Source organism: Lonchura striata, chromosome 8 (assembly GCF_050655825.1).
Source record: "Lonchura striata isolate lonStrDom1 chromosome 8, ASM5065582v1, whole genome shotgun sequence".
In the NCBI taxonomy this organism is placed as follows: Eukaryota; Metazoa; Chordata; class Aves; order Passeriformes; family Estrildidae; genus Lonchura; species Lonchura striata.
This window is the reverse complement of record NC_140710.1, coordinates 11,302,686-11,316,579: the sequence shown is the minus strand read 5'-3', so window position 1 is coordinate 11,316,579 and position 13,894 is coordinate 11,302,686. Positions and strand designations below refer to the sequence as shown.

At 52.8% G+C, this 13,894-nt stretch overlaps 1 protein-coding gene across 9 annotated transcripts in view; it reads left to right on the top strand.

Annotated features, from left to right (window-relative positions):
* Nucleotides 1-13,894, top strand: part of SZT2 (SZT2 subunit of KICSTOR complex) — a 56,615-nt gene that overhangs the window by 26,730 nt on the left and 15,991 nt on the right. For 8 of the 9 annotated variants that reach the window (XR_014957040.1, XM_021527941.4, XM_085586322.1 and 5 more), the window contains 26 exons: nt 777-942; nt 1,027-1,119; nt 1,296-1,377; nt 1,510-1,791; nt 2,149-2,287; nt 2,525-2,641; nt 2,759-2,822; nt 3,183-3,368; nt 3,441-3,782; nt 3,910-4,099; nt 4,499-4,573; nt 4,751-4,889; nt 5,121-5,241; nt 5,484-5,613; nt 5,720-5,872; nt 5,984-6,086; nt 6,453-6,570; nt 6,801-6,912; nt 7,335-7,453; nt 7,935-8,099; nt 8,699-8,783; nt 11,776-11,964; nt 12,079-12,276; nt 12,618-12,787; nt 12,968-13,134; nt 13,562-13,659. Coding sequence is in view for 8 of the 9 variants with exons in the window: in XM_021527941.4 (XP_021383616.3) it covers nt 777-942; nt 1,027-1,119; nt 1,296-1,377; nt 1,510-1,791; nt 2,149-2,287; nt 2,525-2,641; nt 2,759-2,822; nt 3,183-3,368; nt 3,441-3,782; nt 3,910-4,099; nt 4,499-4,573; nt 4,751-4,889; nt 5,121-5,241; nt 5,484-5,613; nt 5,720-5,872; nt 5,984-6,086; nt 6,453-6,570; nt 6,801-6,912; nt 7,335-7,453; nt 7,935-8,099; nt 8,699-8,783; nt 11,776-11,964; nt 12,079-12,276; nt 12,618-12,787; nt 12,968-13,134; nt 13,562-13,659 (3,803 nt within the window). In the remaining variant the exon portion in view is untranslated. The remainder of the gene's footprint in view (nt 1-776; nt 943-1,026; nt 1,120-1,295; nt 1,378-1,509; nt 1,792-2,148; nt 2,288-2,524; nt 2,642-2,758; nt 2,823-3,182; nt 3,369-3,440; nt 3,783-3,909; nt 4,100-4,498; nt 4,574-4,750; nt 4,890-5,120; nt 5,242-5,483; nt 5,614-5,719; nt 5,873-5,983; nt 6,087-6,452; nt 6,571-6,800; nt 6,913-7,334; nt 7,454-7,934; nt 8,100-8,698; nt 8,784-11,775; nt 11,965-12,078; nt 12,277-12,617; nt 12,788-12,967; nt 13,135-13,561; nt 13,660-13,894) is intronic. The other variant, XM_077785379.2, reaches the window with a different exon arrangement.

Sequence of the window (13,894 nt, the reverse complement as noted above, 5' to 3'; positions counted from 1 at the left end):
TCTTATACTGTAAATCATTGAGGTGAGACTGTGATTTTGAAGAGCATTCAGTGTTTAAAAAGTCAGGTGACTTCAAGTGATACTTTCCTTAAGAAAAAACTGTGGCAATTTTTTTTTTGTAATAGGATATTATGAATCACCTATCTGAATGCAAGTTGCATAAACTTCTACTGAAGAATGTATAGCTTGCAACACATTGCACCCAGATCTGCCACCTGTATCACTAGTTTGAGTAGTGATACAGGTGTATCACTACTCAAATTAGGAGTAGTAATACACCTATATCACAGGTGCTTGATACAGGGGAGTGCTTTGACCAGTCAACATCCCACTCCCCAGCTTGCTTTTCCTGAGTTTTAGGGACTAATTCTGTCATGGAACTGCTGAGTGAGCATGGGCGTGAGCTTTGCTGCCCAGACACTGGGGTGCTGACATGGTGGTATTTGCTGTGAGGTGGCCTGCCCTGACTGCTGGTAGTTCAGGTTGCTGCAGGCCTGTCCCTGTAGTCTGTGTCTCTATTTCCCAGGCAGGGTGTGTAGTGTGGTGTACAGACATGGCCATATGATCAGCATGGTGAAACTACCTCAGGCCTGGCTTCAGACAGCATGAACCCTTATCTGGGCACATGGGTGGCTGCTGGGCTGTGGAGCTGTGGGTATTCAGATGGTGTTGACACAGATGAGGTTTGGGGAGCTGGGATACTGGCAGGATGGATAACACATAAAACTTGTCTCGTTTCTCGATCTGCCTGTCTGACCTGTCCACAATCCTGTCAGTGCTGAAATGGAAGACTACAGCGAGCAGGACTCCCATAACATTGCCAGCCCCACGGAGGAGCCAAAGAGCAGTGTGGGCACCAGCTGCTGTTCAGAATTTCCCCTCTCACTGCTGGAAATTGGACAGCCCTGCCAGGCACACCCAGACTTGCATAAAATTATCCAGGTGAAGAATGTGCAAGCTTGACCTGGCTTCAATAGGAGGGTGTAGAGTAGGATGTCTGCTTCATACTTGGGATTTCTCTTTTAGGAAAAATTCCTGGAAATTGGAAGTTTACATTTCAAGCCAGTGCCATCAAATCCTCACTATTTCTTCTACTGCCCACCATCAGCCAAGAAAGAGGTAGGCATGGGGCTGTCCTGGCAGGCACTTGATCCTTGTGGAGTAGCTTTTCTTGGTGTCAAATACGGATTTGGGGCTAGCAGACCCATGGGTAGACTTAGTCCCTAGAGCTCCCATCAACAACCTGATGTATTGCCTGGCATGGTTCTAGTATGTGCCCTTTCTCTCCATCTCAGGAAGAGGCATCTCGGGATCAGGCAGACAGAAAAGGCAGTGAGGACATGGAGGGATCAGAGGCAGAAATGGCAGCTGAAGAAGGTAAAATTTGCTTGCTCTGTCTTGGAAAATAAAATGTCTGTCTATGTGGTGATGCCTTTCAGAGCTAGGTGTGTTTGGTCAGGTCTCTGGAGATGTGGACCTAGTTTGCTGACAGGGAACCTGTATCAACAGGAACTGTGTCTGGATGCTGCATTGCCACAGAGAGTGACCCAGAGCTGGAGGTGGAGTACCGTGAGAAGCTGGAGCATGAGTTCCCAGACACAGATTCCCTCTCAGACTCCAACACAGTGAACCAGGATGACGACTCTTTCAGCGTGCTGGGAGGGGACTCTCTCAATGAGCAGGAGTTCCTGGAGCAGGAGATGCCCCCGCTCTTTGTGCACCTGACCTGCTCAGTGAAGCTGCGCAGCCAGCACAGCTCCATGCCTGTGCAGTCCCTGCCAACTTGTCTAGGTAAGAACAATTCTTGCTGGGGGGTTAAATGGTGGTAGAGCTTCTGTCAGGTCCCTGCTGGGTGAGCAGCCCCTGGAACAAACATGCTGTGTCTTAAACAATCTCCCTGGACCAGCCTTCCCTGTAAACCCCCAGAACATGCCATCATCAGACAAGGGCTTTTTCACCAGGTCTCCCACTTGCTGTGGGATTGGTCATGGAAGGTTGAAAGGATCATGGAAGATGATGGTGGCCTTCTTAAGCCTGCCCAGGTGTGTGTGACAGCCACCTCTTGCAGTCTCTGTACTTGCCACCAGGCTGGGTATGTGTGCAAGCAGAGATATTTGTTGCTTGAGTCCCTTTGTGATCTCTCCTCAGGGGAGGTTCTGGGCTGCCTGGAAAGCTGCCAGGGCTTGAACACCATTGATCTGGGGGACCTCTGCGTGACCCTGGACATCTTTGTGTTGACACTGCCCCTGGAGATAGAAGTCGTGAACACAGACATCCTCCACAACAGGTAGGTGGAAAGAGGCCCAGTCACCCAATCTCTGCCTGCTCTAGCCAGACAGTCATTCTTGGCTCATCTCCAGGTACTGAAACTTAAAATTCTTCTCACAGAGCTCATCACAGCCTTAAGAAAACTGAAATATTTCCTAGATAGGCTCACCTTCTATAAAGACCCCTTTTCTGCTGTCTGTGTCTGTTTATCCTCTCTGGCTCCAACGCTCAGGCTGCTCTCTCTCTCTTGTGACAGATGCACCTCGGAGAGCAGCGTGTCCTTTACGCGCTCTCCAGGGCAGCCGTCCTCTTTCCGCTCAGATGAGGATATCATGCACAACCTGGAACGGCTCCCGTCCACTGGAGATGAGAGGTATGGCACTGCAGGGGTAGCAAACCCCTCACTGGCTCCTTTTATTGCCTGGGAGCTGCACTGTGGTAGCTGCACAAATGAGAAGGACTGGTTGATTCTTTGTCTCCTCTCTCCTAGGCACCCTGCCCTTTCCAACCTCCCTGGAGTGCACAGGCAGGCTATTGAAGCCACCATGAATGAGGTAAGCCAGATTTGCCTCCCTGCTTCTAGCTAGAGCACTTGACTGCTGTTCCATGCTTCCTAGCCTGCTCCAAGCTGCAACCTGTCAGCTGAACTGACTGTTAGGCTCTACTGGTGTCACATAGACTATTAGCCTTGTGGTTCCCAAAAGTGTGGGATTACCCAGAGAAAACTCTTGTTGCAGTTGGAGTGGGCCAAGCAGAGCTGTCTTCTAAAGGCCTTTTCTTAGGTACATTCAGGAGATGAGGGATGTGGGTGATGAGAGAGGTTGCCTTCATCCTGTTGGAGCTTGGGTGAGAATTGGGGAAGGCTTGCAAATGCAGGTCATCTGGATGTTGCTCTGTGTCCTTGCTGTGCTCAGATTCGCTGGCTCCTGGACGATGAGATTGTGTCAGCGCTGCGTCACTCGCAGGTCATCAGCACCTCCATCCTGCACAGGGTGGCCACCCACATCTATAACTCCAAAGGCCGGCCCAGCTGCCACAGCGAGGTGGTGCTGCTCCAGTTTGTCTTTGGGCCTGAGCACTCTCTGGAGAAGTTCAAGGAGGTAAGGAGAAAGAAAGCCCAGAGGCAGCATCATGCTTTGCTAGCAGGATGCTTATTCTTCTCTGTGTTGCAGGAGTTCAGAAGAATGGCTCTGCCAGGCTACATGCTGAACGCAGAAGGCAACGACTACCACTACATCTCCATCAGCCGCCTGCACTCCAGGAGGACTGCTTCAGACCCTTCAGGGACACCCTGCTTGCAGCAGCCAGCTGGAGGGGCCACCAGGACAGGCCTGGGCCAGGCAGGCCAGGAGGGGACCAGTGAAACAGAAGCAGAAGGCTCTGAGCTGTCACACAACACAAGCTGTGTCCTCCCAGAAGAAGGCCAGGGTCTCTGGGAGTGGCCAGAGAGTGAGACACGCATTGTGCCGGACACAGGAAACCCTGCAGGTGGAGGCAGCCACACGCAGAATGAGGTGAGAAGCACTGAACAATCTGTTGGTGAGAAGCTGTAGGGCACTTTTAACAGAATGCAGAAGAATTATGGGATTTTTTTTCAGTGCCTGTTTTTCTGTTCATTTTTGTGACCTTGTCTTTATGCAGACTCCAGGAGATATGCTGAGACTCGATCAAAGCAGAGCACCAGGCCAGGACTCCATGGAAGAGGCAGTTCCAGAGACAACCATACAGTCATTGCCATCATCGTCCTCTGAAAAGGGAAACAGTGAGAAATCACCACTGGTGACACCATCCGCAGCAAGCCTGTCCGAGTCTGTAACACAGGGCAGGGAAGGTAGGAGCTGCCGTGTGGGCAGGATGTATCTTGACATCAGAAACTTTTAAGGGAAGAGGCCAGTTCTGGCTGTGACATACATAATGTAACTGCTCCTCCTGTTCCTGTCCCTAAATACCTGGATTAGTACCCAGGACTTTGCCTCTTCCTTGCCAGGGTGCTGGCAATTCAGTGCTTAACAATACCCAAGATACTAGGCTGTACTGCTGCGCTGATATCCCTAAAGACATGCAGTTCCTGGTGACTTCAGTAATGGCTGTGAGAGCCCCATTCCCCAGCACTGCCTTCCCGTGGCCAGCACAGCCTGACTGTCCTGTGGCATGATGTTTCTCCAGTGGATGGGGCATTTGATTGGGCTTGGCAAGTACTTTCATGGTCAAACACCTCTTCTCTTTGCAGGCTCCAGCAGGCAGCGTCCCAGCCGTGTGCAGAGCCTCGTGTCGAGCCAGGGCAGCATGGACTCTGACCATCTGGGTAAGTCTGCCAGGGCAGGGGGGATGACAGTGTGTGGTGGCACTGATAGTGACACATGGTGGGGGGTCTGTGTGCCTGGGCTGGGGTGAGTCCTGAGGGCAGGGTTTGTGAGTGGCTGCCCTGCCCAGGGAGGAGGTGTTTTGCCAGGCCTAGGGCTGAAGTGGGGCTACATTGCAGGTTATGATGGGGGAAGCAGTGACTCGGAGTATGAGGAGGCGTTAATGAGTGACCAGGAACCCAGGTGTCCCCTTATGCCGGATTTCTGGCTCATCATAAAAATCCATCAGGACCGAGTGGAGGTCTACTACCACACACGGTAAGGAGTATCCCCTCTGACCCCTGCCTCTCTGCACTCTGACCTTGTTGCCACTCAGTCATCTCTGGATAGAATCTCCTCCCTGCCCAGTGGATGGGAAATTGCAGGACTAGATTGGTGCTCTATAAGGGGAAAACTGCCATTCTTTCCCACTGTGTTCCTGCTGCTAGCACCCAGTGATGGGCACTGTTCCAATGCCCTGCTGACCCCATCCTCCCTTTATTCATAAAGCAGCCTGAGTGTGGAGAAGGCAGCATCAGCAGAGACAGAAGAAGAGCAGCCAGGGGAGTGCCAGAGTCTCAACCAGGTGGTGGTGAAGAAGATCAGTGAAATCTGCAGGGTTGTCAATCAGGTAATAAATCTTAAGAGGGCACTAACAGAGCTGCCAGTGATTAGATGGCTTAGATCAGAAGGGATCTCTGGAGGTTGTCTAGTCTGGGCTCAGTTCAGAGGAGGGCCTAGGGAGCCAGTTCAGCTGGTGGAGTCCCAGCCTGGAGAGTCAAAGGAAAAGGGACTCAGTCTGTCTCTGAACACTTCTTGCTGTCTTCTGTGGCTGTGCAAGCAACAGAACCAAACTTTCTTCATCCTTTGCAGCGCTTGCTGCTGCAGGACCTGCATGACAGCCACATATGCAACTCATTACTGGTGGCAGAAAGTGAGGAGGACATCTGGAAGAGTGAAACACCCTATACTTCATACAGGCAGCGTGTGATGCCCACAGATGGTATGGATATTCCCTTAGCCATGCCTCAGCTGCAGTGCTACAGAGATGCCTAAGGAGATGTTAACTTCCATGCTATGGCCCCAGCTATGTCCTATGTTCTTCACAGATTACTCTGTAGAGGAGAGCTACCAGCCCCGGGACTACCTGGCTGCCACCATGCAGTTCATGCCAGGGCACTTTGCTTGTGGGGTGGTGTGGAGCACACTCATCCATGTGCATTCACGCCTCAAGATGGGCCCCAACATGGGGGTTTCACGAGGTACGTGCAGCCCAGGTTCCTCCCGTCTGTCGTGTCAGGAGTCCAGCTGCTGGCTGGATTGGCACTCCAGAGAAGGGTATGGGGATAGCTAATGTCCCACATTCCTCACAGCTATCCAGGCACTTCGCTCAGTGCTCAACGCATTCTCTGTGGTGAACAGGAAGAATATGTTTGTCTACCAGGAACGTGCCACTAAATCTGTTTTCTACCTCCGGTAAGAAGCCAGCGTGACTTGTTGGCCTTGCTATGTGTGTTACACAGACTGAGAGCTCCTTGGGACAGAAACTGTCTGCCCAGCCTTAGGGACTGTGTTGTGACCCAAGCAGCAAATATCTGATTTCTGGTGAGTTAGTCACATCAAGCAAGGTCCATCTTTCTCTCCCTGTGCTAAGCCTTTACATGGGAGGAAAAATGATGGCTTTTTTGAGGGAGCCAGACAGCAGTTTCTGCACCAACTCCGTATTCTAAGGACCAGTTCCCACAAAGTGTACAGGGGAGAGCAAGGAAGATGTGGATCTTGTGTGGTTGTATGATGCTGTCATCTTTGGGACTGGAGGCTGACATGTCTTTCTGTATTCAGGCTGACTGAAACCACCCACAGTGGGAAGGTGTGGGAAGCAGAGAACAGCCTTAGTGCATCATGTCGCTCGCTGGCACTGACACGCAGCCAGGAGCCCATTTACACTGAGGATCTAATGGTGAGTCTGCTGCTCTCTGCGAGTGGATGTGGGTGCTCATGGTGATAGGAATGGAGGGAACTCAGTAGTTCCAGCAACCTGGATTTTATGTGGGGTAAAATTTACACTGTAGATGTGTGGAGTGGGGCAGCAGTGGGTGTGGTCTGTCTGACCCTGCTGACAGCCTGGGACAATGATGGATCTAGAATTCATATGAAGCTACTTCCACATGGCTGATTTTGTTCCTCCAGGGTTCTCGTTCCTCTCTGGACACTGCCTCATGCCGTAGTGTGGACTCTGCCCGCCCTGTGGGACAGATAGACAGACACATCCAGCTGATGGTCCATGGTGTTGCCCCAGCAGGTATGTGTGATAGCACCTGGCAGCAGAACTGTGCTGATGTAAAGCAAAGGAACATAGCTGTGCTCCCTGTCCTCTTCGCTTAAAGAGGAATCTCCTTCCTGAGAAAATAGTTCTTCCTTAGCTCAGAGCTGCTCTCTGTTCTGTGTGGGTGAAAATATAAGGAAAGGATCCATAGCCCACAATGAAACCTCCTGCAAACCCTGTGCAGGAGTGCATTTGTTTTTGCCTACTGCACCAGTAGTCTTCTGTGATCATAAACTCATAGAAAAATATTTCTGAAGAAATTGATGGTGGGGAAAGTCAGGTTCCCTGTGGGAAGTGAGTATGAGAATGGTACATCCTGAACAGGGAGGGAAAGGTGGCTGTAGTCATTCTTACTGGATGGGGTGAAAAAGCTGCTTTTACCTCTGCTCATTTGTCAGGGCCTGAGATCACAGATGAGCTGGTGAAGGTGCTGCGCAGACGCCTGGATGAGGCCACCCTGGATATCATCACTGTCATGCTGGTGCGGAACTGCAAGCTGACCCCAGCAGATGTGGAGGTACCTCACTGGCTAATCTGCTCTCTTCATCCCAGACCACTTCCCTACATTTTGACCTGTCTTGGCTGCTCCTGCCCCAAGGAAGACCAGGGCAGTTTGTTACATCCTGTTCCCTGCTCCAGTGCTTGGTCAGGCTAGCATTCACTGAGGCATATACCATGTGGGTACCAGGGCAGCTGGGAGATTAGCTCTGCTGGGTTTGCAGCACGGCAGGACTTCCCTGTGCCCTCCTTCCCACACCTTGGAATAAATGTCTGCCTGCATCCTGGGGCTGTCCTGGGCAGGGCCAGGAGTTGGACTTTGATGATACTTGTGGTCCCATCTAATTCAGGATATTCTATGATCTGTCTCAGGGCACTGCCTAGGGTTCTGCCCACCACACTTCCACCTTTGCAGAGCCAACTGGCATCATTTTTATCAGTATTAGAGCCCCAGGGCAGGCTGCTAGGCCCAGCTGGGTTTTAAAGCCTCCTGTGTGCAGTTTATCCAGCCCCCCGGGACGCCGCCCACAGAGGTCCTGCAGTTCTCCCTGCCGCCCTCAGCCCTGCCCTGGCTGCACGCCGTGGCCTATTACCTGCGCCAGAACCTGCTCATCTTCCTGCACACCCCCAAGTACACCGACAGCAACGTGGAGCACCACTTCAAGGTGAGGAGGGCTGGGGCTGGGACAGAAGTCTGCCCAGCTTCTAGCTGCTGCTGGGGGCGATTGTTGGGGCAGCTCTGACACCATGTTGCCAGCTCTGCCATGGAGGGTTGCAGAGAAACTGACACCAACTCCTAAGGCCTGGGGGAGTTCTACAGATCTGAGCACATCCTGATTAGCCCAGACAGGCCATGCCTTCATGATAGGTAGTTGTTGTGCAAAAAACAGCAATTACAAAGCTCATGCCCATAGTCATCTCCCAGGAGAATGGGAGAAGACCCCCTTTCAAAGCTGGACTTGGCTTCTTGCATGGCTTCCTGAGATCTAAGGACTGAAACATCAGGATTAATAAAAATTTGGGAGCAGCTACCCACTCCTTAGCATGGCCATAGTACAGACATATGTGTAGTGCCACATAACTCTGTATGGACTGTTAGGGGTTCCTTCACCCCAGCAGTTGTGAAGGCTGTGTTGGTGAGTATTTTGAGGAGGTCTGGATTTGATTCTACAGGTTTGGGGATGAGCTCTGCATATATATGAGTCTCCTCCCATTTAAGGCAAGTTCTCTAATCTTTGTCAGTATTCTTCTTTGTTCTCCTTAGCACTACTTCAACCACAACGGGAGCATCCCTGACCAGGATCTCTATTTGTACAACAAGCCAGGTGGCCAAGGCACTGGTGGAAAAGGTATTGTGCTCACTTCTTCTGAAACAGCTAATGGGGCTATGTGCTGGGGAGGTGTTTCCCATGCTGGAGATTTGAGTGACTGAGCAGGGTCACTGCTGGGGGAGTGTGTTCCTCCATGGCTGGAAGGTGGGTAAGGTGTGTGCCTGAGGGACTGCACGCCTCTGCATGTGTGGTGGTGCAAACTAAGGTGTCCCAGGGAGCAACTTGCTAAGCTTGACCTATTGCTGCAGGAAGCAGCTCTAGACACAATGAGACCTCAGTGTGGAGCACAGAGGCTCCATGGGGCTGGAGGTGGGAGCAGTTGTGGCAGAAGCCTTGCTGCCAAGGGAAATCTGGGAGCATGTAATTGAGCGTGGGCTGTGTGGGCAATGTCCTTGTTTTTTTCTTTAGACTGCTGGAGAGGGGATTGGATAGGGCCCACCCTGCAGCAGGTTGTCATGTCATGTTTTGTCCAGGCCGTGTGGTCTGTCACCTGGCCATTGTGTGTCTTGTGCCCCTCGTGCACTGTTTGAATGTTCTTCTGTTATGTAGGTACCATGTCGGACCTTGTGCAGCACCTCTTTCCACTCTCTCACTTCCAAGGTAGCACCCATGGCTCCAAGTATTAATCCATCTCCCTTTCCCATGCAGCTCTCTGGTCCCAGCTGTTCTTGTTTTCCTTGTGTTGTGGCTTCTGCTCTGACTCCTCCGTGTGTTTGTGTGTGTGTGTCTATTTAGCTGAGCCCTGTTTCTTGCTGGCTGGATAAAGGAGCAAACAGAACCTATTGCCCTGAGGTGGCAGCTCAGTGATTTTCAGCTGCTGGGGGTCCATTTGATGCTCTCTTAACTTGCAAGTAGTGAACTCCAGAATCCTGCATCTTTTTTCCTACAGGTCCAAACAGGCATCTCTTCCCTGAGGAAAACAGGAGTCCTGATGTTTCAAATGTCATTGATGCTCCAGGATGTAGCATCATCACTCTCCCAGTGGCTGTGTCATGGAGTGGGGTGTTCCCTTGCTTAGCAAAGAGCTGGGCTGGCCAGGCTGGAGTGGCCAGGCACCATTAGATGTGTGCTTTTAATCCAGTGAGCCTGGGCCAGAGGGGGCTCAGAGTCCCCCACAGATGGGAGGTAAAAGTTCTCTAGCACCCCACTTCCAGTGCACCAGGAAGTATGACCCTTAGCAGCTCTTGTTGATGTACCTCATTCTATAGCTTCAGAACTCAGATTTTGAGCTTCTAAGCTGTGGGGTTTTTTTTTGTTGTTGTTGGTTTTTGTTTTTTTTTTTTTAACATGTGATTTAGTGGTTTGATTTCAGTTTCTCCATGGTCCTGGAAGGCTTGTGCCCTGTGACATGGAGGACAGCCTTTGCAGTGGTACAGGAATGGATGTGATAGGGAAATGTGCCAGAGGCTGAGTGTGGGAATTTATTCAGGAGAAGAAATGGGAAATGGTCTATAATTACCACATGATCATTCAGCAATTTTGGTGGACCTGGGGCTGACTGCTAAACCCCAGGAGGAGTTTGTGCCCTTTACTGTTTACAGAAAGGAAGTCTGGTTGGTAGAGCTAATATTCACTGTCATGTGGGGTAGATTTCCTGCTCTTGATACCCCTGTATTGACACCCATGTCCTGGAGAGCTGCCCTGCTGCAGCAAGAGGCTCTGTGGGACTTGCTTGTAATTTCCTCAGCATGGGTGCACATGAGTTGCCCTCTGATTGAATGCCTGCCTCTCTCCTTTGTGAGCATCTCTCTCCCTCCCCGTGCACTCTCCCTTGTGTCTGCTGTGCCTTGGAGGAAAGGTTGCTGCAGAGCTTATGCTTCACAGGGAATGATGGAGACTGGATGGTTGTGCTGCTGCTGATTAGACTGGGCACAGCCTGCTTGGGCTGGGTTTGTCTCCATGCAGAGAGGGCACCTGTCCTCAGTGCAGAGCTGGGGATCTGGTCAGGGACACTGCTTACTCTGTGGCAGTGGAGTCTGGTGTCACTGCCATCCTTGCTGGACTGGAGAAGAAGAGAGCATGGGCTCAGCAGTGTTATAGGGCTTGAGGTTATTAGTAGCAGGACACATCACCTTTAGACAGTGTTGGGGCAGCTTTGCCATCCAACCACCTGAGTGCTGGCTTAGGGAGCTTTCAAAGGGAGTGGGAACATCTAAGGTTACAATGTGAGTTTTGGACCTTGCAGATGCTTCCCTGGTACCCTGGCCATTGAGCTGGGCCATGGAGAGTCAGCTCTTGTTTCTGCTCTGGTCCATAGCAGGGCTTCTCCTGTGTGGCGCAGGGCTCACAGCACGTGGGCTGTGAAGCAGGAACTACGCAGCTGCTCTGCAGCTCTGAACTGTCCTGTTGTGCGTGCGTAGGGCTCAGGATAGAGAGCCAGCGGGCAGGGTCTGAATTTTTCCCTGCAGTGACTCCAGGCTGGGTGTGAGTCTGCCTTGTCCCCAGTCCTGCCTGGTTGGGGTGCATGGGGAAGGTGCCTGATCTTGTTCAGGTGTACAGTGAGGAGGGGGCTGTGAGTGTAATTTGCAACAAGGTGTCCTATCTGCAGGGACTCTACATCCTTCACAGCCTGGAGGGGGCTGCTGAAGAGTATCTGGGCCCTGTACTCTGTCCCTTAAGAGGACAGGAATGGTGAGCCCCATCCTGGATCAATCTACACAAAGGCTCTCCTGGTGCAAATGGAGATACTTTCCTCTTGCATGTGGTGCTGGACAACCCAGGAAGCTCCTGCAGGGCAAGGTGAAATCTGTGACTCTGCAGGAGAGGGATTATTGGAATGGTGGGGACACCCTGTGCCAAATATGCTTCTTACCCTGGCTCCCCACAGGCACAGCTAGCCTCCGCTCCCCTGGCTGCCTCCCCTCCTGTGGGCCCTGCCTGCCAAGTGACACCGTGCAACTCAAGTGGTGACATGATGGTCCCGGCTGCGGGGTGGCAAGGTGCAGGCAGGCACTGTGGGGGTGCACCTGGTGCTGTGTTGATGGAGGCTGTCTCGGATTCTGCCCCGCAGGAATTGCATGCATTGCACTGACATTCGTGGATGAGCACGGCAGCCCCACCTTGCTGCCCCACGGGGAGAGGCCTGACCCTCTGAAGCTGCCTTCCCCCTCACCCATCATGGGCCTGCTGCAGGACAGCGACTTCGAGAGCCTCACGGCCGTCAGCAGGCACCAGCCAGGGGCTGAGCCCCCGCCTTCAGGTGGGGAGTTGGCCAGCGGCTGCCAATTGCCCGCAGCCTCCACATCCCCTGGGGCACCTGAGGGCTGGTGAAGGCAGGGTTGAAGAGCCCTGCAGATCTACCCTTTCCCCACAGAGCCCTGCGTGCGGGTGCGCCTGGATATCTGGGAGAAGGGCAACATCAGCCTGCTGCAGCTGTCGGAGAAGCTGCGCGGGGCCCTGCGTCACGCGCTCTGCGACGCCGTCATGGAGTTCCTTGTGCTGCCAGCCCCGCTGTGCGTGGAAGCTGCCTGTCCCCCGAGTGCTGCAGACCTGGAGGACCTGAGCTCTGCGGGTGAGGGCCTGGCCAGGATGGCCGCCTTGAGCCTTCACCCAGCCTTGCTCCTTCTGCCTGGCCTGCAGGAGCTTGGCTGTGCTGGGGGGAATCTGGTTGGGTGGGCAAGGAGGGAGGAAGCTGCTCTACACTCTGCAGTATGTGGTGTAGTGTCTTGGGGAAGAAGCATCATAGACATTGGTGTTGGAGAGACATTTAAGGGTTTGTGTGTTCCCTGAGATTGAATCCACTTTTCTGGCTCTTTCCCTTCTCTCCAGCCAGGCTCTGGCCAGACACAAGGGGATACCAAGCAGATTTGCAGGGGGAGCTTCTGCAGAGTCTGATTTGCTTTGTCTCCCCAGGAGGCCTAAGGAGGACCATGTCAGAGGCCAAGGGCCTGGCCCTGGCCAGTGGGGGGCCTGGCAGAAGCTGTCCTCCACCTTTGCACTTCACCTCTGCACCTTCACCAAGCCCTGGAGAGCCAGTGACACCCACAAACAAGTTGGGACGCCGCAGCTTCTGGGACATGCTGGTAACATTGCTGAAGGAACAGGGCCTGTAAGGTCCTCATGGTGTGTCAGGCCACAAGGAATGGACAGTAGGAATCTGGCTGGGAGTGGGAAGCCAGGCTTGCAGCAGGGACTCTTGAGATCAGGGCACTGACTGTGGGCTCTGTATGTGCACAATATGAACTTATCCCTTTCTCCCCTAGAGCAAGACAGAGTCCTCGGAGCTGGGCAGCCCCAAGACTACTGACGACATTGTGCTGGAGAGGCCGGAAGAGGCTCGCACGAGACGGCGGCACAAGACAGAGAATGTGAAGCAGCACCTGAGCCAGGATCGGGCCACGGCCACAGCTGAGCTGGAACAGGCACAGAGGCAAGCACAGCCTGCAGGCTGGACAGCCAGGATGTTGTTTCCCCAATCTGTTGTATATTGCTCTGCATCCTGATGGCCTCTGGACCGCATTCCTTTTCCTTGTAGTTTCTCCCTTACACAGGCAGTTCAGGAAAACTGCCTTCCACACACAAAGCCTTACTCCTTATTGCTGGAGTGTTGTGGGAGCACAGCTGTTTGTCCCTGCCAGAGATCCCTTCTCCACACTGTGGGGCCCTGTGCAACACCTGACACTCATATGGCTACTGACCAAGAGTGACCCAACTCAAGGATTGTATCAAGCCAAAAAGGATCAAAGCTCCCAGAGCTCTGCTCTGGAGCTCTGAGGGGATTGTTACACTTTTCTGCCTTCACTACAGCTGACTGATCTAGTGTAACTGTGCTTCCCTCTTGCCTTCCCTCTCCTCAGGCGCCGAGCCTGCCAGTTGGAAGAAGGAGATGTGGGTACCGTGCACCCACTCTTCAGTCAAACCTGCCAGCAGTGGATGGCATTCATGAACCACCTGGGTATGTGTTTTGGGTCCCAGCTGGGAGTAGGCCTTTCCACCCAGAGCTCTCAGGACAAATCCTCTTATGTGGCAACCTCCATCTTCATTCCTTGCTGGTCCTAGCTACACACCCTGTCTCTCCCCAAACCTCGCCAGAGTCACATTGGTTTCTGGGCCAGCATCAGCATTAGAAAGCTGTGGCAGGAGGCCTGGCATGTGCCTGTGCATCAGAACAAACCTTCTAAGGCCTGTGG